This window comes from Notechis scutatus, chromosome 1 (genome assembly GCF_049901735.1).
Source record: "Notechis scutatus isolate UNSWTSFEM ecotype Mainland chromosome 1, rNotScu1.2, whole genome shotgun sequence".
Taxonomy (NCBI): Eukaryota; Metazoa; Chordata; class Lepidosauria; order Squamata; family Elapidae; genus Notechis; species Notechis scutatus.
Window position 1 is genome coordinate 51,427,353 of NC_142009.1, and position 27,421 is coordinate 51,454,773.

The 27,421-nt window shown below is 36.9% G+C and overlaps 1 protein-coding gene across 2 annotated transcripts in view; it reads right to left on the minus strand.

Annotated features, from left to right (window-relative positions):
* USH2A (usherin) overlaps positions 1-27,421 on the minus strand; it is a 502,972-nt gene that overhangs the window by 355,734 nt on the left and 119,817 nt on the right. For both annotated transcript variants that reach the window (XM_087963894.1, XM_087963886.1), the window contains exon 21: positions 16,694-16,924. In XM_087963894.1, the coding sequence (XP_087820020.1) occupies positions 16,694-16,924 (231 nt within the window). The remainder of the gene's footprint in view (positions 1-16,693; positions 16,925-27,421) is intronic.

Below are 27,421 nucleotides of genomic sequence, written 5' to 3' on the forward strand. Positions count from 1 at the left end.
ATTGAAGGAGGATATTGGGCAATAGAACATTTTTTAAATTTGCCAAGCATATTTACAGCAATTTTTCTACAGAAAATTGATATGTAAAATACACACACAGAGTGCATCTTTCTGTGTGTGTATGACTGAGAGAAAAACAAACAAAAGTGACAGGCACCATAGGTTTCTAAAATACTCTTTTCTAATGAAAGTCAGAAAAGCCAATTTGGTGGAACAGTTAAGGGATCAGGCTAGAAACCAGGAGATTGTGATTTCTAGTCCTGTCTTAGACACAAAGCAAACTGGGTGACTTTAGTTTCAGATAATTGGAAACCACTTTTAAATCTTGGCAAGAAGACATGTATAAAGATATACATGCTCTCTCTCCCTCCCTCCCCCCGTCTCTCTCACACACACACTCACACACAGAGCTGTAGTAGTTAAAGTGTTGGATAAGGTCCACTAGGATCTAGTCTCATCCATGAAATTCATAAGATGGCCATTCAGTGAAGAAATAGATTTTGTGCTGTATGACATGCTGACCTCTTGAATGAAATGAAGCTTAAGTAAAATAAAATAGTTGCACATCTAATTTTAGCTTATTTAATGCTTATATTTTAGATTCAAAACTATAAGCATTAAATAATAGAGTACCATTTATATACATTTATATACATAGTAAATCCCAGGCTATCAGTTTCAGTAACTGTTATTTCAAATCTTTCAGCCAATTTTCAACTATTGTTTTGTTTGGGGGGAATCTTCCATGTTTCTAGATGAATATGAAAACATACTATAAAGCAAAAATGATAATTGTAGCAGATAACTTCATTACAAAGTAAAAAAAAGTACAATATTCATTGGAATAGAACTAATTTAAAGTTTTCATACCTTCCAATTAAAGATTTTTTTAATTACTATTTCCCTACAATGTTTAGTAAAAGGCCATATCAAGACATGTTTAAAACACAGAGTATGACGTTCCTATTTGTATTCAATACAATACTGGGCTCAAAAATGTCTTTTCAATATAAATGTTGGCAAGATCTGAAACAGAAGCCATTTATGACATGTATCACTGCAAATGTAACAAAGCAACAAGTATACCTGAAACAGGTAAACCAGCCTGAACAGTTGCAGAATACATGATGTTTTCTGTATCCAAACATCTGACACCATGGAAATGATCATGACTTGGGTATAATCTGCTAGGTTAAAATTACTAATTTGATACTTATTTGTATTTTTATTTTTTTCACCCCATTATACCCACTACTGGTAAAACAAACAGGACGTTTTAGCTTTAATCTTCTTACTACATAACCCAAATAACTTCAGTCATGTTTGCATTAATGTTGCATTAATCATGTTGTTGTGTATTAATGAGTTTTCAGGCTATGCTAATTACTGTCATAGATTCTGCAGCAGCCCATTAAATATACAAATTACAGAATTAAAGAGCCAGAGCTCTTCATGATTAATCTTTAAATGGAGAAAAACTAATGATGTCTGTACAAAGTTTCTCTCTACTTTGGACTGAGTGAGCTCAATGAGCAATCAATTAGAGGATTTTAAGAATAAGAAGCCCGTAAGGCAGCATCTGTTTTTCTGAAACAGTGACTTGAAATAGATAATGGGCATAAAGCTTTTTCAGATTTTTCTATTTTACAAGTATTTACAACATTGTCCAGTCTTAACACTTTTCCTTAAGAGTCTAGAGGCTTAAATTCATTATTATGTCTCCACTGGAAGCACCTGCCTCTTTGTGAATATAGTAAATCAATCTTCTCTTTTTAGCAAGGACATGAGTCCTGTTGCTCTCTAGTTAGGAAGATTTACAGCAAACCTTGGTGAAAACAAAGGCAAGATAAGTTTAGAGTCATTTGATAAGATTTGATATATTAGAAGCACTTTCCCCTCCTAGCTTCTGAATGATGTTTTGTTTAATAAGAGAACAATGGCTAGTGGTTAGGGATTGTAAATTAAGAGAGATGGATTTTGTACCAAATTCTGCCACAGACGCAGCACAGAACATTAGTCAAATCATTTAACTTCCCCCGGCCTAATTTCATGGATTATTGGTAAAATGGAGTTTAGTATAGGAATAGTATGGAAAATATAAACAATTTATATTTTAATTGTTAAATAAAACAATTTCATGCTAACATGTATGCAACCACAGTGCACAGAACCAGCACATTCTATTGATAGGTGAGAAAATAAGGGATATATGTAATCATGGCCAACTGAACCACAGATGTAATATTTCATGGAAATATTTTATTTCACAAATAATGACATCTTTATATGACTATGACAATCTAGAAGAGTAGCATTGAATATGGCAGAAATACATGACATTGAGGCCTAAGTTCCATATAGCAACCAAAAGTACATACTGTAGATGTGACCTCCGAAGGTTGTTACCAATTTGTAAATATTAATGTGACAAGCAGGGAGCTACAATTGGAGAATAGTATTATCATATTTTAATTATATTCAATTCTATGTGAAATACATCTACATAAAATCAATAGTTTCAGTTCTAACTATTTTTTGGAGTGTGACTGCCACTTCAAGACTAGTTGTGATCTTTACTTGGAAGATAGTTCATGCACCTGGAAATACTGATTACCACTAATGAAAGTGGCAGGTGATGCAGAATGACATTAACCAGATATGTTATTAGCACGACTCATTCTACTTGATTCATTTAAAAAAAATTTAATTGACTTTTTATAACTTTTTATAAATTTTATATATGAATTAGCACCAAAGCCTAAGATATTTGGAACCAAGCTTCTGAAAAAAATATTTTTCCAATATCTATATTTTCCAATGCCTACTCTGCATGATTCTGAGAATTAGATTTACAATTAAAAAGATATCCTTGCTGTGGTATATTATCAAGCTTCTCCTGTAAGGTTTTGCACCAGTTTTTTCTCCTTTAAATGCTAGGTGAATTTTTCTTAAGTGTTTTAAGTCTTCTATTTTTTATTTAAAAAATATCTGGTTATTTTAATGTTCATGTGATTTAAACTCCAAACCTCTGATAAAATCAGCATATAAATGCTTTAGATAATTACCAGTGACTCAGCACAAATTAATGACAATGAAAACTGGGCTACATTAAAATTTATTTATAACATCACAACTGTTTTGCCAAAGTATACCATGGTTGGGTGTTAATGCATTTGCGTCTATTGTTGTCATTCTTTAAAAAAGGACATACACATTATAACATTATTACATAAAGAGAGAAATTTCACTATTGCTGCTTGTTAAGTGCATGTTTTCTCTTATTCACAGAAAATATTAAACAGTAATTTAGCAATTGTTGTAGCGCTCTTTAGGATAACTTAGCAAACTTGGTAAAATGATTACTTTGGGTACGAATATGGTTATACAATGTTAGAATGCAAATACTGGTAGTTTATTGCAGAAATGAAAACACTAAATACTAGATCACCGTTTGCTAGAGAGTAACAATGGGAAAAATATAGGTCATTAAATTGGTCAGTAGTTGAAACAACACAATTTCTATTTAGTATTTAGTTAAGGCAGATAGCTACAAACCATAGTCTTCAACTGAGGCCAACTCAGTAGCACTGAAATTTGCAGAACAAGAAATGAATTTGATTTAGTCAATTTTACTAAAATATGAGAAGACTTTTAGTAATTAGAAAAAGTGTAACTTAAAAATCGAAATTAAAATGTTTATCAGTAACTGCAGTTATAATTGTTCAAGCTTTATATATGGACTACAATATAAGTAATGCTCAGATAGCTATATAATTCTGTTGTTGGTGTATTTTTGTTTGTTTATCTTTGTTTATATGATTCTTCTTTCTGAATATCAGTGTTGGTGCTCTCTATGTATATAACATCTGGAAAAGGAGAAAGTTTGGTTCATGAAACCCAGTAGACCGTTTAGAAAAGAAGCAGATAATGTATGGGTAGTCAAATAAGAAAGTATTACTAGGGTAATATAATATCTTCAAGGGTATTATTAGTCCAAACTCTGCTACACTGCAGGACTAATTATATGGAGACCAGAGCAATCAATAAAACTCTTGACTCCTAGCTTCTCAGACTGTGCCACTTGTTATATCATTTTCCTTCATATGACTTCTGGACTTCTATGAGTCAATAATAAACTGAATCAAAATAATTATATTTCAATTTCTAGGCCTTTCTGCTCAGCTTAATAGCCAACTGCCAATCATTTGACTATCTCCTCCTTCATTTGACACAGATAAGATAAGACCAACAGATAAGATAAGACCAACCTCACCCCTTTCCTAAGAAGTCTGTAGAGGGCGTGCATAAGCGCACCAACGTGCCTACCGTCCCTGTCCTATTGTTTCTTGTTGTGTCCCTGACTATCTAAGTCTTCAACCTGGTCCGCATTTTGAGCGGGACCATCTGACTGTTCCCATTGGTTGGTGCCGTTTGACAGCAGACTATATAAGGAGCTGTCAAACGGCATCAGCTGGAGCAGTTGGGGCTCCGGCTCCAGCCAGCCGGCTGCCAGCCCAGCTGGGCAGCCACGTTAATCTGTTACTGCTTCAAATAAAGAAACGTTATTCTTCAGCTCCTGTGTCTGCCTGGTGTGTCCGTCTAGACCAATACAACACTGGCGATGAAGGTGGGATGTCAGAAGAGACACCCAGGCAAGAAGCTAAGTCACTGAAGAAAGAGCTGAAGCCACAGAATGTCTGGAGCCGCAGACAGTCTCATGCGCGCCAAATTTAAAGAGCCTCCTCAGCTGAGGAAAAGAAGTCTCCTGAGCTGAGGAAAAGAAGTCTCCTGAGCTGAGGAAAAGAAAGTCTCCTGAGCTGAGAAGAAAGTCTCCCTGAGCTGAGGAGAAAGTTACTGCCTGACAGGCACTCTAGCCTCCCGTGCGAAAGGCACCCCCGTTAGCGCTACCAAAAGCGCAGAAGTCTGAAAAGCCTCCCCAGTCGAGGAACAGACGTCGCCTCAAGGCCCGTGAAGGCTGGCGAACCCCGTTGGCGCTACCAAAAGCGCAGAAGTCTGAAAAGCCTCCCCAGTCGAGGAACAGACGTCGCCTCAAGGCCCGTGAAGGCTGGCGAAAAAACCCCACCCCGTGGGCGCTACAAGAGCGCAAAAGCCTGCAGCCTCTAGCAGAGGTCCAGACTTCGCCTCAAGGCCGTGAAGGCCGGCGAGTCCACGCTCCCCCAACCCACCGATCCGGCCGTTGTTACCGCGCTGCCGCCGCCGCGCGCCCGACAGCCGCTCCCGCCAAGGACGCCGAGCGCCTCCGCTGCCTCCGCTGCCGCCGCTGCAGCCTCCGCTTTTCAGCCGCCGCCGCAGCCTCCGCTCTTCAGCCGCCGCGCGCCTCCGCTCTTCAGCCGCCGCCGCGGCCTCCGCTACCGCCGCGCCTCTGCTCTTCAGCCGCCGCGCGCTCCGCTCTTCAGCCGCCGCCGCGCGCCTCCGCTTCAGCGCCGCCGGCCTCCGCTCTTCAGCCGCCGCCGCGCCTCCGCTCTTCAGCCGCCGCCCGCGCCTCCGCTGCTACCGCCGCGGCCTCCGCTCTTCAGCCGCCGCCGCGCGCCTCCGCCGCGCCGCCGCGCCTCCGCTCTTCTGCAGCCGCCGCGGCCTCCACTTTTCAGCCGCCGCTGCGCCTCCGCTGCCACCGCCGCGGCCTCCACTCTTCAGCCGCCGCCCGCTGCCTCCGCTCTTCAGCGCCGCCGCGCCTCCGCTCTTCAGCCGCCGCCGCGCCTCCGCTGCTCGCCGCCGCGGCCTCCGCTCTTCAGCCGCCGCCGCGCCTCCGCTCTTCAGCCGCCGCCGCGCCTCCGCTGCCGCCGCCGCGCCTCCGCTCTTCAGCCGCCGCGCGCCTCCGCTCTTCTGCAGCCGCCGCGGCCTCCGCTTTCAGCCGCCGCCGCGCCTCCGCTACCGCCGCCGCGCGCCTCCGCTCTTCTGCCGCCGCCCCGCGCTCCTCCGCTCTTCAGCCGCCGCGACCTCCGTTCTGCCGCCGCCACGGCCTCCGTTCTGCCGCCGCCTTAGCTGCCGCGCCGCGGCCTCCGTTTCTTCTGCCGCCGCCGTCGCGGAGCCTCCGCAGCCGTCGCCTCGCTCCGCCGCCGCCGCGCCCTCCGCTACCGCCGCCGCGGCCTCCGTTTCTTCTGCCGCCGCTGCGGCGCCTTCGCTGCCGCCGCCGCGCCTCCGTTTCTTCTGCCGCCGCCGCCGCGCGGCCTCCGCAGCTGTCGCCTCTCTCCACAGCCGCCGCCTCTCTCCGCTGCCGCCGCGCGACCTCCGCTGCAATCGCCTCCCGTCCCGGCCGTCGCCGCCGCTGCCGCCTCCGCCGTGGCCGCCGACAGCCCGAGCGCCTCCTCGACTCCCACCGGCTGCCGAGCGATGGGCCACTGCCGGTGCAGCTTTTCACCATTGTGGACTGGGTGCAGCCATTGGCTCTGCAGAGATGCAGCCCCTCCGGGTTTAGCATGGCTGGTGTGCGTTTCCATGATTCACTGAACTATTTGAGACCTTTTCTTCGTTCTCTCAGGTTGTTAAATAAAAATTCTCTCTGCCCCCCCTTCCCAATGACTCTGGGGGGATGGATCCGGTATTTAGGGGTGGTGGGTGTCAGGCGTTGAACAAGGAGGTGCGCACCCACCATTAGAGTCCTTCCATGCACCCACCTCCAGGGTCTCTCCCACCTGGGCTTGTCTCCCTTGACATTAGCACTACACTCCCCAGGGAGGGCGAAAGCTAGGTAGGTGGGAGGTTGGATGTTCTTGTCCCAAGGGGGCCAGGTTGGATGTTCTTGTCCCAAGGGGGCCAGGAGAGCACAACGAGCCTCCAGCCTTAGGGTTCAGGCACCTCTGCCCTACCCCATGCAGGCAGTCACCAGACAGGTTTATTCACCATCTTATCTGGTTCCCCTTCTCAGGCTCCTGCCTTGTGACAGGTGGGGTGCCATTTTTGTGCAAGCCACAGCTAGACCTGCCATCTCTGCAGCGTTGGTTCCAAGGCAGGCAGCTGTCAGTATTTGACCCACAACCCTTGGGATGTGGGGCCCCTACTCCGCCACAGGCGGGAGGTCACCTGGGCAGGGTTGCTTGCCACGTTTGTCAGGGTCTCCTTCCCAGGCCAGGTGCTCCTCCCTGGCCACTAGTTCAATTTCCGCACTAGTTCAACTTCCTTGTTATACCATTGTATTCCCAAAAGGCTGGGCAGCGCATGCCCTTAGCTAGGGAAAGGGGTGTTGTGTCCCTGACTATCTAAGTCTTCAACCTGGTCCGCATTTTGAGCGGGACCATCTGACTGTTCCCATTGGTTGGTGCCGTTTGACAGCAGACTATATAAGGAGCTGTCAAACGGCATCAGCTGGAGCAGTTGGGGCTCCGGCTCCAGCCAGCCGGCTGCCAGCCCAGCTGGGCAGCCACGTTAATCTGTTACTGCTTCAAATAAAGAAACGTTATTCTTCAGCTCCTGTGTCTGCCTGGTGTGTCCGTCTAGACCAATACAACATTTCTCTTATTCTTCTTTTATTTTTCTTATATGTACCCATTTCATGTATTCACAACTATGTATACACTTATACTTATTATCTTGTAAACAATTGGCAAATCAAATAAATAAATAAAAAAATAAAATAAAAATCTGTTGCTCTCTTATAGCAACAGTACAAATTCCAGATTGTGTACCAGAATAAGGTTTGGTCAATTTGCTGGAAATTTTTAGAACTGCAACCATCTTGAACTGATCCTAATAATTAACTGGAGATCTATGATTTTTACTGGTAGGTTCAGTATACCTTTGTGTTTGATACTAACTTTGATAGTACAAATATTGCCAAGCAAAACTAATTAATTTCCTAAGAAAAGACTCTTTAAAGTGCTGAATGAACTAAAATACATAGACATTAAAAATCAATATAATTATGTAAAATGCAGAAAATGTACACTTAATTCCTTATGCTAAGGCAAAATCTGAGCAGATGAGAACGAAATATATGATAGTTTATAGTAAAATAGAAATTTTGCAAATTTTATTAATTAGGCTAAGGCTACAGTGAATAAAAAAGATTAGGTGTACTTTGAGAAAGAGAATCAACCTAATTGAAAATATACAGTCATGTGTAAAGACAATCAGGTCTATGGATACTAGAAAATAAAGATGCAAATCCTTCAGTTATAGTTTTTCTTGAACCAATTATTCTATTCATGTTTAAGATTGAATTAATACAAATATTGAACGCAAAGATAAACTGGCAGAGTTATTTGGTCAGGTTACAATGACAAAACAAATGTTCAAATGTGAAAATTCATTAGAAACTGTAACTTGAATTGTAAGATTAGACTATTTCCAGATTAATTTAGGTTTTCAAAACAGAATTGCTTACTCAGCAGCAAATCTGAAAAATGCTGATGATTTAACCAAAGAGGCAGGAACTGAAAGAAATACACAATATTTCATTTAGTGGTGTCTGAAATACCATTTCACTAGTTATTCTTGACACTATAACTTTCTTCAGTGTGGAGAAAAAAAAAACCACCTGTTTGTTTCATTTAAAACAAACAGACTTACCAAAGTATAATGAGAAAGCTATTGATATGGGATCTATGGAAATCTTGCACAACTCCCCTCCCAGACACAAATAATAAACACAGCACAGCAAATCTTTTATGAGATTGATACTTGTCCAGTTCCAGCTGGATGCAAATAGACATGTGAATCTCAACATGCATTTCTTCTTACTATAAGTTAGATATATAACCTTTTCTGTAAAAGAAGGAATATTTAAAAAGAAAATATTTTATTAAAAGGAAAGGACTATTAAAAATCTATAAATGTGTGTACAAATAAATATTGCAAGTGGATTATTTTACCAAGCTGGATCTATTTTATGCAAGATAAGTGTCTATCTGGATATTATATCATATTATATTTGATCTGAAATGTGTAATTAACTATCAATAATATGCAATTTATATTTAGATTTATAATCCTTGAATTAAGGAATTAGCTTGTTCAAGTTTCAGTGACTTTTATAGTGTACATCTATCCTGTCGTGGTTTTTTATTCTGTAAATATGAATCATTTTAGAGAATGTATGCTGATAATACTTTTATTTGAACAAAACAATGTAATGGTGCTGAAGGAATTAGAGGAGAAGGAATGGGCTATTTTCCATTATAAATTGTTATTTCTTTTTAATACATCACTATTAGATAAGGTCTGGTAATAGGCAAGCAGACAGAGTGTGAAGCATAGCTAATTTTTATTACTAAAATGTATTTATTTGGTACCCTTCTTGTACTCAAGGCTGTACTCAAGTGACAAAGGAAAAAAGACAGATGGAGAGAACCAAGGTACAAAAAGAGAAAAATAATATAAATAAGAACAAAATTAGCCACTCGAGCCAATGCTAAATTCACACCATTGGCTGAAGTTTAATAAAGATAAAAAAATTGAGTTTGTAGGAGTAAATTACTAACACAATAGTGTTATATCTAGAAACAATCCACAACCAAAGGTGAAGGATACCAAGGAATATATTTTAGCTGTATCTATAGACGCAGAGATCACTCACTTTTAATAAAAAGTCCCTTCTCCTTTCCCCATTAATCCAAGAGTTTTGAATTTAGAACAGAGTCTGGAAAGGCAGAAGTGCCAGACATCATGAAGAACTTTGTAAGTAAAAGGCAGTAATCTGGATTACAATAGAATTACCTGGCAGCCAATAAAGATGAACGGAGACCAGCTAATGCAGGGGTGTCAAACTCAAGGCCCAGGAGCTGGATACAGCCCAAAGGATGCTTAGATCTTGCCCATGGGTTCATCCTGGAAACGGTGAAGGACTGTCCTGCAGTGCCTCTGCCAGCAAAACTGCATGCAGCCCTCCCAAGCTCTGTTTTTGCTGGCAGAGGGTTGCAGGAGGCTGTTGCAGCCGAAAATGGACCTTGGGAGCCTGTTTTCTCTGGCAGAGCATTTGGGCCACCATAGGCGCCCCTGACATAAGTGACATTGAACTGGCCATGTCCAATCTGGTCACACCCACTCCAAGCCCTTGAGGTCAAACACAACTCTGATGCAGCCCTCAATGAAATCGAGTTTGACACCCCTGAGCTAATGTAACTACCCTATTCAGTATATCTGTGGATATACACAATCTGAATATTAGCTGACTCTTCAAAACTGATTCTAGAGGTAGCCTCATGTAGAGCACATTATGGTATAAGGCTAAATTCATTCTTCATACCCTTTAATATTGCATATGCCATTATTTACAAAAAGTGTATATTAATGTCAATGTTATTAGTAAAAGGTTAGGGAAAATATGAAAATCTAAACAAAATGTCATTCAGAAAAATATCTTACAGAGAAAATAAAACTACTCAAATGAAACTAGTAGCATATACCCAATTTAAATTTAAGAAGAGAAAAGCTTACTTTTAATACCATTTTGAAGAAAAACAGAGTAGTTACACTGCATAATGAATTAAGAGCAACAATGCAATTGTATTATTATTATCTATATACTACTATTCTGTATCTGTTTGTAACCTTCCATCAGGTGAAATTATGCATCATTGGGCAACAGTTTATGAATGAAGAACTTCAACTGAGCTAACTTATTAAATGTATTTGCTCCTCCGAGATGGAAATTTCAAAAAGTTGTGGCCATTACAAAGTTGCTGTGCTGTCACACTGCCAAGGTATGCTTCCACAATGTGATTGTCAAGGAAAGTCAATGAGAAAGGCAGCAGGAAATTGGTAACCCCAGGCCAGCAGGCAGCTAAATGGCTGTTGGATGGGAGAGGGAGTGGAATTGGGTTTGGGTGGAGGCATCATGTCGATTAGCAAAGGTGCACAAGAAGCACTCTGAATTCCTTTCAAGGAAATTCGATATTCCTAACAGGAGGGTCAAAACCACATTTCTATAGAGGCTGTCATCATGAAGTATGGAAGAATTGCTTGAACCTGATTGAGGTGAAAAGTTAATCAGTTAGATTATCCAAGGAATTACTTGGAATTGGTCAAGAAAAACCATGCAAAGTACAAAAAGTTGCATAAAGACTGATGGGTTGCTTCTCAATTCAATTGTATTATTATATTACATGATTAGGACAAGATTCAGCAGTCCATTTGCATTTAAAAGACAAAGGCCATTCTTTTGAAGATAGCAAACTCCACATTTGGACAGAGAGAACCTCTGAGGTTTGGAAGGGGGGTCAAAGAGGCCATCTATGTCAAAACTGAACAGTCCTCTCTCAACAGAGCAGCAGGGATACAACATCATCTATCTCCAGTCTATAAAACAGTCCTTTCAACAGTTCCAAGAAACTCCACACCCATTTGCACCACTCAGATGACCCTGACAGCACAGATAAACCTCTCCATTGCCTCAACAACTCTCTAAAAGAATGCAAATGACCAGCTTTCATTCTCCACCATCCAGTCAGACCTAAAAAAGCTTCTTGGATGAGAAACAAAACATGTTTAAAAAAATCAAGAAAGGCCTCTTGAAAAAGCACCCTTGGGACAATTGTGATCTAGATGACTGAGAATCTCCACATACATTCTTTCTGGTATATATAAAAACATTTTTGCTCCCCACTTCAAATGCATAGATGACACCAAATATAATATTCATGTGTGTGTGTGTGTGTGTGTGTGTGTGTGTGTTTGTGTGTTCAGAGAAAGAGAAAGATTGCTATAATTAATGTATTGTCTATTAATTTAACAAATTATATTCCTGCTGCTTGAATTATATTGCCTATAAGTTTTCTTATATTTCTTTCTATTTTTATGCTAATAGTAGCTTTTCTGAATATAGTTATGCTAATAGTTATATTTTTAATAATTTATTTTGCATCTAAGTGTAAGCTGGAAATTCATTTGTTAATATTATGGATATTATATTAGAAGAATGTAATCATGCCCTTTCAGTTCCCCCCCTTTTAGGCTACATATAATCAAGTAGCTTCGACCTTTTCTGGAGTAAGATATTCCTCCTGCTCCTGTCATTTCCACTGTTATCCTCTCATTCCACTCCAGTTTGTCTACATCCTTCTCAAACTAGATCCAGATGATAATAAGCACAATAAAATAAATTTATCCCTGAACTATGGCTCTAAGTAGCTGAATCACATATTTTGAATATTTTTAGCTGAATTGTTGAATAAGTCAAACTCAGCATATTTTTATAGACATCTACTGCCTGCTGTCCTAATAATGCCATTTCTTATGGGGCATCTTGAAATCGAATACAGCATTTAGTGTATTAGATAAACACCATGATTGGTGTGATTCATGTTAAATGACAGTATATATTTCTATGTAAATAAAATAAAAACAGAAAAAAATATTAATAAAAATGTAGGTTCCAGTTTTGATGGGACCTACGTTTTTATTATTATTTTTCTCATAAGCTTACTTACCATATCCAAGAGTGAAAGATTGTGAAGGAAAGTATATTTGAGAGATACAGAGGAGTAGATTAAATACTTACATACAGGCAGTATACCACACATTAGTGCTATATTTTATAAATGCCTATTATTTTTCAGCAGATAAAGCTATATATTATAAATCCTGACTGATTGTTTTGGCAGAAATAACATTACTCAGTTTATGATCTGATTGATTTGGGGGCATAAGTACTTAAATCTAATAGGGACAACACATTTTAATCCTGTCCTTCCTTCTTTTTAATGTTGGCAATCACTCAATTGATAAGGCTCATCATCGTTAGACAAGATATTAATTTGAACTTTCCAAAAGATCAATTGTGGGATGAAACATTTCCTGATAATATTCATAGAAATGCTTCCTCATGATATTCATGACAGACAATTAGAATCAATGAGTGTCTTTCATACTTGTTTGTTCAATAAACTACTTGTTAGTACCATCACGCCGTCTTAAAAAGCCACAAGGCAAGAATAAAAAAAGTCAATAAAAAAGAATAAAAGAAATATTTGTAATCAGTTTTAAAAATGGGCACTATAGTTGAAATATTTTCTAACAAAATTCAATTCTATTCTATTCAATCTGTTCATAGGGTAGAAGTGTAGATTATACCTCACAGACGATAAGAATTTCATACCCTCTTTTCTAAGTGAGCTGAGAGTCTAACTACACAATATATAAAATATGTACCATGCTGCTTCAATTCTAATTTTTTCATTTACTAATGGTTTACTAAGGTTTACTATGGTTGCTTAACTCAACCTGACAACATCCTCTTTAAATTTCCATAAAGGAAAGATGGAGAAAGAATGAGTTTCTCTTCCTAAAAAAATAAAATAAAACAAGAACAGATCATGTGACATTGTCCCTAACAACTGGTACTGGAACTGTTGTTACTATAAGTCAATGTGGTCACTGGAGGGCACAGTTTATTACCCCATTGCTTAACCCTAACCCTAATCCAATTAACCTAGTCATCAAGGATTACCTATATTAAATGATATGATACTGAGATGTTTTTAAAAAGTGCAGTATTAAAGAGACACAGAACAAAATAACAGAGTTGGAGGGGACCCTGGAGGTCTTCTAGTCCAACCCCTGCTCAAAGCAGGAGACCCTATACCATCCCAGATAAGTGGGACATCCATGATAACAGAAGTACCCAAAGATACATTTGAAAAATAAAAGTCATTCATGCAGATTTAGGGATTTTTGTCAAAGACCTAAATAAATCTGTACTTTTCCGTGAAAAGAAAAGAGAATTAAAAAACAAAGTTTGATGCAGATTAAAACTGCCTAAATCTTACAAAAACTATTACACTAACACTGCCTGTCAGGGTTAGTGCAGTGCATTGGTAGCATAAATCCCTCTTGGTGCACATTAGAAAATGTTTTAAGATGTTTTGTTCACAAAGCAGCCGAAATCACTTTGTTGTGCTGGATCACTTTTTTTTTAAGTGTCTCACCTTTTCTTTTAGGCTTCTTGGGATTAGGAGGAAGAAAAAAAGAAAATATCTTGTTCAAGGAGCAGAACTGTGAAATCATTTAAGTGCAAGACCACAATGCTAGTAAAAGAAGTTCTAAGAGAAAAAAAATGAAAGAACAGCTAAATTCTTCCTTTATTGAAGCCAGTTAATAGTTCATAGTGGGACATATCACTGTCAACAGGAAAAAAATGAAAAGAAAATCAAGCATGGCTCAGAATATTCTGTAGCAATGGGAACTTGGTCTGCAATGATCATGCCACAACCCATATAAAGGGGTTGCCTATTAAAGGGGACAATATATTGAGCAATCTTCTGTTGAACTGAAGGAAGCAGTTACTTATTTATTTTCTGAGCTCTTAATCACCATAATCACCTTAATCACCTTCACAGGCCAAATCCACAGGCCAAATTTTCCTTCATAAAAAATCATTTTTGTTCCTATTAATCTTTATAAATGTATTCCCAAGGTCTGTCACATATTATTTATTCCCTTATGCCTGTGATATTCTGTTGGATACCTTTGTCCAGAGTTTTTGTCCATGGTTTAGAGAAAGTTCTTATAAATAAAAAGAAAACATTCTTGAATTGAAATTGCTGGAAATAAGATATATAATGTTTTGCATTCAAGGCAGGGGGTCTATTATTGATTTCTCTAATTATAGGAGCATTTGAGTAACTATCTCATCCTTTAATAAGGAAGTGAGAACATGGAGGATCCTAAGGATGACAGAAATTTTACTCAAAATACTAATCAATTGTACTGTGGTTCTTAGGCCTTGCATAATATGAGGAGAAAAATCACAATATGGGTGACTAAATTCATAATAATGGCAACTGAAAAAGTATGATGTTCTTATAAATAAGTAGAAAAGCTGTGCCTCAAAGAAGCAATTTTGAGCTCCTCATAAAAAAACACTGCAGACCCAAATAACTCTGGAATTTCACTTTACCAGGTTTAATAATGAGAGGACATAGGTTGGTTTGGGAGGCATGACTGAGAGGAGGACATATTCACTAGTTAGCAAATGTGATGTGCAGAGAATCATGAAATACATGTTTGCTTTTAAAAGGTGACTTTTGATTAAAAGGAAAGACTTTCCAGAAATGAATTGTTCAATCATTTGCATGTTGATTCATGTTCTGTTCTGTGGGACTTAGTGTCAGATAAGATAGGATAGGATGGCCACTTAAAGGTGTTTCCATACTTAGCCCAGACATACTTTTTCTGACAAAGTAGAAAAAGAGTTTAACAGAATCTTCATGTAATATTTCATATTATGTAATAGTGAACTCCCTAAGGAATGATATTGAAACATCAGTACAGGATAAGTATCAGTATGTGGTAAGGTCAATGTCTGGAATACACTACCTGACTCTGTGGTTTTTTTCCCCACACCCCCAAAAATTTAACCTTAAGACTGTCTACTATTGACCTCACCCCTTTCCTAAGAAGTCTGTAGGGGGTGTTTATAAGTGCACCAACGTGCCTACCATCCCTGTCCTATTGTTTCTTTTATATATTTTTTATTTTTCTTATATGTATCCATGTATTCATAACTATGTTTTTACTTATACCTATTATCTTGTAAGCAATTGACAAATAAAATAAATAAATATCCTTTAAGTATATTTCAAAGCTGCTAAAATCAGCATGCAACCTTCCTCCAATTCAATTCAAAGATAGGCATTGTATAATTCCAGTGATCCATGGAATGCTATCAATGTGTAGGAAAAAAGAGAAATTTGTGCCAGGCTAAGTAGACTTCCAGTATCCTGGCAAAAGAATAAAATATTGACTTAAGAATTGACTGCTGGCACAGATGTAGAAACAAGTGTCCCTAAACACTAGTGTGCAAAAATTCCCCAAATCCCTTACCAGTTGAGCTGCAGTATAAACTTATAAAAATATCATGTGCAATTAAATGTCACCTGATGAAGAATACTTGCTTTTCTTTGGTGAACAAATAATACCATATTTTCTCACACTACAAATTAAGATACAGAAAAAAAAAATTCTGAAGAGTGGTCTTCTAAAGACCAATATTGATTTATGTGGGAAAACTGTGAAAAGTAAAATAGCAAATCCAGAGGAAATCCATCCATAGAAAATGTCCATCAGAATGTACTCTGAAGTGTTTTGAAATAAACATAGTATAGACTATGGCTTGGGGCCAGGGTACCTGAGGGACCCCCTTTTTCCTAGAGTTTCTACCTGTCCAACCAGATCAATGGTGGGATTCAAAAAATTTTTTACTACCGGTTCTGTGGGCATGGCTTGGTGGGCATGGCAGGGGAAGGATACTGTAAAATCTCCAGTCAGAGGTGGTATTTGCCCGTTCTCTGAACAACTCAAAATTTCCGCTACCGGTTCTCCAGAACTGGCCAGAACCTGCTGATTACCACCTCTGAACCAGATGTAGTACAATGGGCATGCTGTAGATCCCTTCAAGCAAACAGTGTTGGCTGGCAGGTTTTCCACAGTGGCAGGGATCCTCTTTAGAAAGTGCAATGATCCCAATCCTATTACCCTTTTGTAAGGCCCTAAAAATCTGGCTATGTTCCCGAGCTTGAGGCACTGAATGTGGGGATCGCCCCATTTCCTGGCTGTATTGGTAACTGGCTGAGTATCTGGGCTGCTATATATATTTATTTTGGATGTTCCTATAGTTTTATTGGTTTAAAATGCTTTAATAGTTTGATTGTAATATAGTTTTGAATTGTAAGATGCCCAGTGACTGAGATGGGTGGCTATAGAAATTGATTGATTGATTGAATGAATGAAATTTGCTTACCTGTAAAATAAGTGTTTGTAGGCAACATAGAATTTGGAAACTTGTAATACCCATTTCCTGGAAAACGGGTTCCTTTTTTTACATTTACAGTGGATGTTACTAAAGATATATCTATTCTTTCCAGCTGATAAACTGGAGGAGGTCCATTAAGTTCTTCAGGCTCATGCCAAGTTATCTTTATTACAGTGCTGTTTATTCCTTCAGTGTCAGGTGCTATTAGCCGAACTGGAGCTATTTGGAAAGAAGAAAGAAAGAAAGAAAGAAAGAAAGAAAGAAAGAAAGAAAGAAAGAAAGAAAGAAAGAAAGAAAGAAAGAAAGAAAGAAAGAAAGAAAGAAAGAGAACAAAAAAGTTTAATGCTTTGTTTCTTATATTTTTATAAATATTTACTAAAAAGTGAAGAAAGAAAGAAAGAAAGAAAGAAAGAAAGAAAGAAAGAAAGAAAGAAAGAAAGAGAACAAAAAAGTTTAATGCTTTGTTTCTTATATTTTTATAAATATTTACTAAAAAGTGTCACAGAAGGAACTATTTACAATATAACTTTCAAATTTCTTTAGGTTTTTATATAGTCATATCACTGTCCATAATAATATTTAAATTGTTAGAAATGGAAAAATACGATCTGCCAATTCCCTGTTGGACTGAACAGCACTCCTAGCTTTTTCTTTTACTGTTTGCAAAGTATTTTTACATGAATATCATAAAAACAATGCAAACATTATGGCACAAATTCAAATAATTCCTTTGAATCAGAATATGCAATGATATTGGCAGAAAAGACTCACAAATATCAGATGTTTATTGACTTGACATTGATTTTGTTTATTCCTTTGTTAGAACACAATAGTTCTATCATAAATTGAATAATAGTAAAAAAAAATAATAGTAATAAAAAACAATTGAGCTAGTATACATGAATTCTGAAGATAGAAACTTCACCATTAGAAACCTTTATATATGCAAAAGTCTACATACTATGAACCCATAGCATTTGCCAATCTTTCAAATAAGCAGGCACATATAACTTGGCTAAAATGAAAAGTTCTATAAGACTTGCATAGACCTTCCTTTCCATAAAAGGCAAATTACATTATCTGCAGTCATGATGATGAATAAACACTAATGTGAGAAATTGAAAATCTAACCTCAGATCTAATGATAAGTTTTAACATTGTACTGTGATGGTACTGCAAGTGCACTGTGAAAGACCATAGCCTGCGCACATATAATACTTTTGCATGTACATGCATATATGCATGTTATTAAGAAATAATGTGCCATGTCTGGAAATCATTTATTAATGTGCTTTGTTAATTATATAGACATTGTATGCAGTATGAGCTTGATAAAAGAAAAAAAGTAAGTATTTTCCTATTTTGGCGAACAATTTTTTTACAGGTTATATAAACATACGTGTCACATTCTCGATGCATTCACCTTTCAAGGCTTACAAACTAACTGAAGCTTTCTGCATCTGGGTGTGGCACATTATGTTGACAATGAGGTAGTTAATTACAACATACAATAGCACTTTACCTGTTGAAAGTATTCTGCTCCTTGCAGATATAAAATACTTTGTTCCATTTTGAATTCCAAGCAAGTATTACTTTGTAAATGTACTCTGCAGTTGTGTTTTCTGCATGAGGAATCTTAAACTATGCCACATATATCAAAGTCAGGTGCTTCTGTTATCATACAGCACATAATTCATTTAGAAAATATGACATAAAATATGCCTCCTGTAAATTCATTTAGGGCATTGTGCTAGGAGTTAACCACAAGATCTTAGTTCATAATAAATTAATAATACATCTTTAAAGTGTTTGATATATAAAACCATAAGCATATTTTTTGCATTTTTATATGAACATTTAATGTACTACTATTGCTTTTTCTACAGTGTGAAGAAAGGATACTTTAAGATGAAGGAAAAGATGAGTCAAAAAAATTACTCCAAGCTATGCATTATAAATTCTTGTTCAGATATCATTTATGACTTTATAATCTAATTAGTATTATACTGCTTTGGTCAAAATTTACTGTGTTGAAATTTGAAAATCTGGCATGTGAGGTTATAAGCCTTCCCACATAAGTAGCACTGAGCACTAATGAAATGCAGCATTAATGCACAAGTTTCAAAAGAAAATATGGGCTTTACCATTGGAATTTCACCTTTGAAGTTATTCAGCTGTGTCAGCATTTTGAATGCAACTGCCAGGATTTAATATTCCAATTCAGCTTCTAACTAGCAGAAACAGAAGCTTAAAATTCATTATTGCCTAAAATGAATACACATAGCCATCTTTAGAACAAACAGCAAATCTTCCTTAAATATATTCTCATAATAAATTGGAGAGGCTTGTACTGTAATTATAGCATCTTCCCTATCCAAATTTGAAGCTCTTATGGCACTCGCACACTTAATTATTTAAATGCATTGTAACATTTACTTCCTTGACAGGAAAATATTGATTTTTTAATCATTTTCAAGTCTACTCCAGCACAAATAAATGTACTAGTTACAGTTAACGCACTGTGGTACATATATTAAATAGGGGCATTGCTATATTAAATAGTAGTATTATTTCATAATGAAATAGAAAATTAATATTTCAGAAAGCAACACCTTTAGTTGAAGATTAGAATTGTAAATAGCATGTTTTTGATGATTCACAATGTATGAGCCCTAACATGAAAAATTCTTCTGAAATTTACATATCAACAAATCACTTATGTGTGTGAAGGGGGGGGAACCTCTAGATAATAAATAACATGTATCTCCATATCAACGTTTATGCAATATACAATAGAAGCTAGCAGCCACAATATATGTTTTTAAAGGTATGACTGATACCTGTTGGAATTATCATTTTATTTATTTATTGTAAATTTATTCTGGTCTTTTAAATTACATCTATAAAAACATTCTTTGTTTTAACAGACTGAATTGTGTTTTGCATATTTTAAGTATGTCAGGCTTTTAAAATTTCTTCAGTAAAATATATAATTCACCAACTAAAGGATTCAAACGTTAAACAATTATTACACTGTCTGGAATTACAAAAGAATGCCAAAAAATAAAAAAAACAGACAATCCATACAGTTCCATATTAACAATACATCAAGTATAGATATCATTTTATAGCTTACTATTAAAAAAAGGATAAAGCCTTCCATGAATACATTTGTGTGCAAGTCTCCGTGTGAGCACATTATATCTGCATGCATGAAAGAAAAATATAATTGTTGATAAGTAAAGAGCAGTTAACTTTGTTTTGTTTGAACCAATATCATTTTAGCTTTAGAAACTAAGACAGATGCCAACATTTCACTGTGAACAGATGGTAATTCCATCTAATAGTGCATCACTGTATTAGTAAGGTCTGTTGTGTATACAAACAGTAATAAACACTAGGTGAGGATCAAAATAAATTTTAATTGTTGACATTAAATTCTGGCAACCGTGCTTCTAAGGATAGTGAATTCTTTTCGCAAATCTGTCAGGTTTACTAATGCAGCTGCTAAAGCTTTCCTATAGCATGTCAGGTTTTAAAGCTAATAAAAATGCATCTGTATTATAGTTACTAAACCTTTACTGGTCTACTTTTCTTTCATGCATTTATACTAAAAGGAACCCCTCAGTGAAATATTATATAGGTAGCACTTAGTGCTCTTGGCTTTATCTAAAAAAATATGCTTCTTAAGGTTTCCCCTTTCATCAAATTTCTAAATAGCTACATTTCTAGTAGAACCGTGAGCAACATTCATGAAGATACAGTCTCATTTATGCTTTGCCAACTGCTCATTATAATTTCAACCTTTTGAATAGTGACATGTAGGGTTATCCATTTTTAAAAAACAGCATTTGTGTCTCATGCACAATTTCACTTTGTAAGCAAATGTGTAATTGGAGGCTTGCCCAGAGAGTGGAAGATCACTCATTCACTCGAGAGACTTGACTATTGTTATATCCACGGAATGTTTTCAACAATGTAAAGTCTCCATCATCCCAGCTGACTTCACATTAACCTAGTGAGGTTGATCATTAGGCCTGACTGTATAGATTGGATTCAGCACTTCAGACAAGGAAACGTTACTCAGCAATAGAGTCCTCAGTGCATTTCCAGGAAAACATTAATTTAAAGGACCCAGATTTACAGATTTCACATTTAAAAGAAATCTCTTCCCTTAATCTGAAACTGTGGTTGTACCATATTTAGAATACAATAGTCTAATAGTATATTTAAATTTTATGGAATGATTTGGAAAACAATTAAGAATTTAAAAAGAAAAACTGAAGTAAATTGAAAGACCATAATAAAATACTAACGAATGCTGAAACCCAACAATAAACAATCATAAAAATGTCATACAAGTGAAAGGGTATATGGTAGAAAATTAAGTCAGATTTTTGCAGCAGTGCTTAAACATCTAGCAAATTTAAGATGTATGGACTTCAACTCCCAGAACTTCCCATCCAGCCTGCGGAGCTCTGGGAGTTGAATCCATATATCTTAAAATTGTTGAGTTTGAGAAAGACTGATCTAGATGGTAAAATGAGATTCCTACCATGGTAAGTATGTGTTCCTTGTTAGCTCTTCTCTCTGGAACTCCTTCATGATACAAATTCTTCTAGTAGAGAAGGCACTGGTGAGTTTGGATAAAGTACTGGCAAGGAACTGGGGTTTAGTAAAGTATATGTTCTGTATAATAACATAGAATCATTAAAACTACATATTTCCATTGAAAACTTCAACCTTTCAACCAGCTCCTTCAGCTCTTTAAGAAAATCTGTTTACAGAATTTGTATATAATATGCCTTAAACATACATAACAAGTTTTAAGAGTTCACCTTATTATGAGCATATTGAATCATATTTTTTTTTAAAAAAATAGTAAATGTGATGGTTTCTTTTAAAAAAAAAGTCCTTAAAAATATATTGCTTCCACCATATGGGACAACCAACAACTCACCAACCGATTTAAGATGCAGCATATTGAGCTGACCATATGTTACAGTGCTGTTGAATGGCTGAGTGATTCATGCCCGTCACATTCTAGTATATCAATTAAAGCTCCTTGAAGTCTGCATGATTTGTGTCTCTGTTATTAAACCCTGCTAATTCATCCCACTTACACATCTGTTATAAATCTCTAGGAGTGCTGCATGATTCATGGCAATCTGTGAGCATGGTACAGCAAATTCTTCTCCTTGTAATTAACAGTAAATTGTTTTACTGCCATGCAATGAATTTTTCAGTTATATTGCAAATGAACTCCTAAATGCATGGCTCTTTCCTAAGAAGTGACTTATATCATTAGGCAATTAAAAAGTATTGCTTTGAACCAAAAGCTTTTAATCAAGAGAAATACAACTTAAACTCAGCCTAAAGACCATGCAAATTTGACATACTGACAACAGAATAATTTGCACAATTTCCTAAGGAGTGAAATATGTCCTTTGGGGAGAACAAATAAATAAGTTTTGGCTCTTACAGTAGTGGAGAAAGAGCACCCAATCTGTAGCCAGAGAATTTCTGGCAAGAGAAAATACTGAGCAGATACAGTTTATCTCACAAGTTATTTAAGCAATCTGTCATATCTATATTTCTCAGATTATGCTTCATGTCTCTAATTGTAACATAGTGCCTATAGTCTTGAAATAAATAATGGGATGATTAACCAAGCAAAATTATCACACAATTTTCAGTGCTATTTGTGGGTTTTCATCAAAAACGAAGTCAACTTCTTCACTTCTTCATTTACGCTCCTCTTCTTCTTATCACCACTACTGTCTAGGTCTTATCATCACCTTCACATCAATGAGTATAGATGTCATGCCAATAGATAAACCGCAAGTGAAATTAAACTCAAAGAAGAGGGACCAATTGAAAGACAGTAACACAAGACACATCCTCAAAAGGTGTTTTACTGTGTTTTGTGATTGCTTAAAGAGAAAAGAACAGAGCACCACATGTATATGTCCATGCCTGGACACACGTATGGAATGCTGTACTTATATGCCAGTTTTTTACTTTTCAGCACAGGACTCAAAATGATTGGCTTAATGAGGGATTATTCAAGGCAGAAGTGAACAAAATGATTTCACAACTAAGAACAAACAATGTGTTGTGAAAGCCGGAACAACAAAAAGCACCCTCCTTCAGCAATTGCCAAGAAAGAAGGGGATGATTGGTTTATGCATTATGAATAAAAAAGTAGAAAAATATTAGCATACACTAATGACTGTATATAGAACATTGCTCTAATTAAAATAATAATTAACATATTAAGAGTACTTGTTTAATGTCTTTGGATCCCATTCACAATGACAGATTTTGATGTAGTTGAATGGAAACTTCGTGTATTTTCTGACCAGGGGCAAGCAGCCTGCCTGTTTTACTTTTTACAGAAAAAGGAAACTCTAATGTACCACTAATTATTAGTTAATTAATTATGAGTGATTTTAAAGACTGTGATAGAAGTATTGTGCTTAATAATCATTATAAGACAGGAAAAGCACATGGTTTTTCATCAGTGGGACATCTTTTTCCAAAGTATATGATATTCAAAGTATTTCTTTCTAAATTTCCCCTGAATTAAACAAGATTGACAAAAGAAGTAATTTAAAAGACATTAAAAATTAAAATTTGTATAGACAACCCTGAGGAGCTATATCTGCCTGGATATAAATTTAAAATGATAGGAAGTGATCTGGTGGATGAGATTAAACATTTTTAATCTATGAAACTATTCCACTATCTGTCATATTGACCACAAGCAAGTTTAAAAGAAATCTGGCCTTTAGTCTGTACTGGCTGCAATCTAGAATATAATAGTTTACTGGAGATTATATATAATTGTTTTGACAAATAGTCTTTAAGCATTCTCCATTAATTTAACAGATACTGTAATGATTATCTGAACTACATTAAATTCTCACAAGGATGTTATATCCCATGAGGTGCTATGTATCAATATAGCTTAAAGTCTGTGTGGAAGAATGTGGAGTTGCACAAATACAAGTAATCTAAAAGGTGATGTATACAGGGGTGCGATTCAACTGGTGTTACTACCAGTTCGGTGACTACATTTTGCTGCACGTGCGTGTAAAAAAAAGCTGTACTACCTGGACAGCTGAAAAGCGCTGCACACAGGTGTGCAGCATTTGAAAAGACTCTTTTTTCCTGCTTTTTCAACCTTAGCTGTGCCGCGCAAAACAGTTGAGGTTGACAAAGCAGGAAATAAAGGACAGGTAAGAGCCTGGGTGGGCGGGCGGGCGGGCCAAACAGCAGCAAACACAGAACCAGTTCAGTGTCTGCTGCTCTTCAGAGCTACCAGTTCTTTAGAACCGGGCAGAACTGGAAGCATCCCACCCCTGGATGTATCGGTTTTCAACATAGTTTGTTATGTATTTTTATTTTCTAAGATCAAATTGGTTCAAGGAATGAGCTAATTCAGTAGCATCCAGCCTAATTTACTAAACTGTAGCTACCTTATTAGGATGTTGTTTTTATTTGTCTAATCTTTATTGCTTGCTCATGATTATACTATAATTAGCCACGAGTTTCCATAAAAATCTAATCTGTATTATTAGTTTCAAAGGAAAGACATAATCAGCATGAGTTGATAGTAGCAGTGAGGTGTATCTTGGTTCCTCACCCCACCCCCCGCTATAGTATTATTCAATTGAATGACCTCTAAATGTTTAGTTCATCGATTCAGAATTGCAATGGTAGGACTATCTAATCAATAACATTGTTTATTTCAGGTTCACATAAAGGAAGTCTATTAGATACAGGCCATTTAAAGTTTTTACAGTATTTTAAATTAATGGTCGCTTATGAGTGCTACTGCATAGCTTCACTGGCAATGATGAATACCTAGAAAAAACAAATACATGAGGATGAACAGATTGTTAAGCAGCAGTGGGAATTTGGACATTTGCTTGTAATTCAGGTATCAGAATTCTGTTTATATATTCTGCACACTGTACGCAAATGATTTTGTATTATTTTACTGTTATTTCTCTTAATATTGGAAATAGGTTCTCTGAGATATTAATAGTATATTGTCATGCTAAGATCCTAGTGTTCATGACAATGCAAACCAAGGAAAGACAGAAATGTTCACAAAGATTGTACAAGCTCTTTCTTAGCTTGGTAGTGACAATACTCCTATTTGTGCTGGGTTTTTTTGGTATTACCGACACAGATGGACCTGTCAGCCCCCCTGCATGTCTAAATATTCACTTTTATTTTGACACATGAGCAAGAGACAATAACTAAATGGTTATCTTCCCTCAGCCACCAGCTGTTCTCACTGGCAGCACAGGCAGTAGGAAGATTTGCATGAACTCCAGACCTGATTTTAATAGTGATATCTGGTGATTTTTCATTGAAAAATAATTACTCAGATTTCATGGCTATTGCCTATCACTTTTTATGAATTTTGTTTCATGTGTCAGAAATTACAATAGTGTAATTTTCTTCTGATATTTTCAATTTAAAAAACAGATGGGTAAGAAATAAAATATGTAAGAATGAAAAAAAATAGATTAAATACATATGATGATATTACCTGCTAGTATGTCCAGATCCTGAATTTTGTAGACAAGAGATACTATTGACTCCCAATGGTTCTGCTGAATTCTTGATTTTAATAAAACTTCAAACTCTGTTTCTCTATACAATTCAATGTTTACTTTCTCTACTAAGGGAATGGGGAAAATAGTCAATCAACCTGTGTGAATAAGGAAGTGTTTGGAAAAACTCAGGTGATTATCTGTGATTTTATTTGTATTAGTTTGTAGGCTACATGGTCAGACAGATACTAGCCATTCAACTAGATACCATGGTAGCAGACAAGGATCACAAGAGAACAGTGATAATAGATGTAGTGGTGCCAAGGAACAGCAAATCAGGAAGGAGTATGAGAAGCTACAGAAGTACCAGGGACTGAAGGAAGAACTAGAGTGGATATGGAAAAGTAAAAGCCAAAGTGATCCCAGTGGTGGTAGGAGCAATAGGGGCTGTGACTGCTGAGCTGGGAGAATAACTCAAAAAGATCCCAGAAACAACATCAAAGCTCCCTGTTTAGAAGAGTGGACAGGAACTCTTAGAAAACTCATGCATCTTGTAGTGGACCCAAGATTGAAAAAGACACATACCACCCAGAGGGTGGGAAGGGTTTATATATACTTGTTAATTGCCTTTTTCTTGTGCATCTTAATTAAATTTAAGATGTCCATTTGTTGGCTTGAAAGAAATTAATTTTGAAGAAGTCAATAGGCTGTCAGGCTTCAATGAACAATTCGGATTTTAAAGATGACAAACTGGTAAGGAAGCTTCTTCTTCAATAAAGATCCTATATAAATTGCATTAGTTACTGTTTAAGCTGCTCAGAAGCAGAAATTCAGAGAGTTGACATTGAAAAGTGACAGTTGGGTTCAAGTATGATATGAAGTGTAGCTTCCTACTTCCCCAATTAAAATGGAGGGAGAGACCATCAGTAGCAAAACTGTTTGCGGACTATAGTATTTCAATATTGTACTTTACTTACCAAAGTCCCATCAACTCTTCTATGTCAAAAGAAAATATGCTTTTTCTTTGAGATGCTAATTTTCTATGTATAATGATTAATTTGACAGGAAGACTAAATGACAATCTCCAAAGAAAAGGTATATTACTTATTTGCTATGATAGAGAGAATCTTTTCTTACCATAGAAAAGGATATAAGAAAATAAATTTAATGCTATAAAATTATGATGTACAAAGTTGCATCATATTGAAAGTATGTCATTTCTCACAATCACAGTTACTATAGCTGTCAATGTCTATTATTGCAATCATATTCTTATATATTGAATTATAATCCCATTAAATTGTATAGCAAGGCATAAAAACTATTTTTGGGGGGATTTCATATGTTGTGAGAAAATCTAAGATAAGAAAAAATAACTGTCATCTTATATCAAAGAAGTAACATTGCATATGTATACTGTTTAATATACTTAAATATTTGGTGTGTGTGTGTGTGTGTGTGTGTGTGTGTGTGTGTGTGTGTGTGAATGAAATGGCAGGTAACATCCAAAGTAAAAAAAAGATATATGGACTACAATGTGAAGTCAAGAATGTGCTAGGAAAAAATGTGTTCAGTATTTATGTAGCAAAGTGTTCAACATAAGCAGCAATAAAATGTTGATGTAGGACTGAGCAAAATATAAGTTCACATCATTGAGTTATGGAAACTCAATAGTAGCTTTAGGTTTGTTACTGTCTTTCAGCCCAAATAATCTCATTGTATAGTTATCTTTTGAGGAAAAGGAGGAAAGAGTGCTAAACATGTCACTTTGAGCTTCTGGAGGCAAGACAGGAAATAATAACATACTTTAAAATATATGTCACAGTGATGATTTCTACCTCAAATATAAAGACTAGTTTACAAGAAGCTCCTTCTGGTCATACCTGGATTTTGATACTGCATTAAGCCACAGTATTGTTTTGTTGGTTTTGGTTTACCTATTATGCTTTGTGAAACATGGTTTGTACCTTAACTTTATCCAGATTTCTGTGGCATGGTTAAAACAAATGAAGGCCTACTAAAATAGATGGGTTAACCATTACCTTCACAGGATGCAAATGTAGGCACACATTCAATCCCAGCATCCCCAAGTAAAATAATAATTTCACATGGGCAAATAGGTAGCTTTCTACAGTATATAACAATG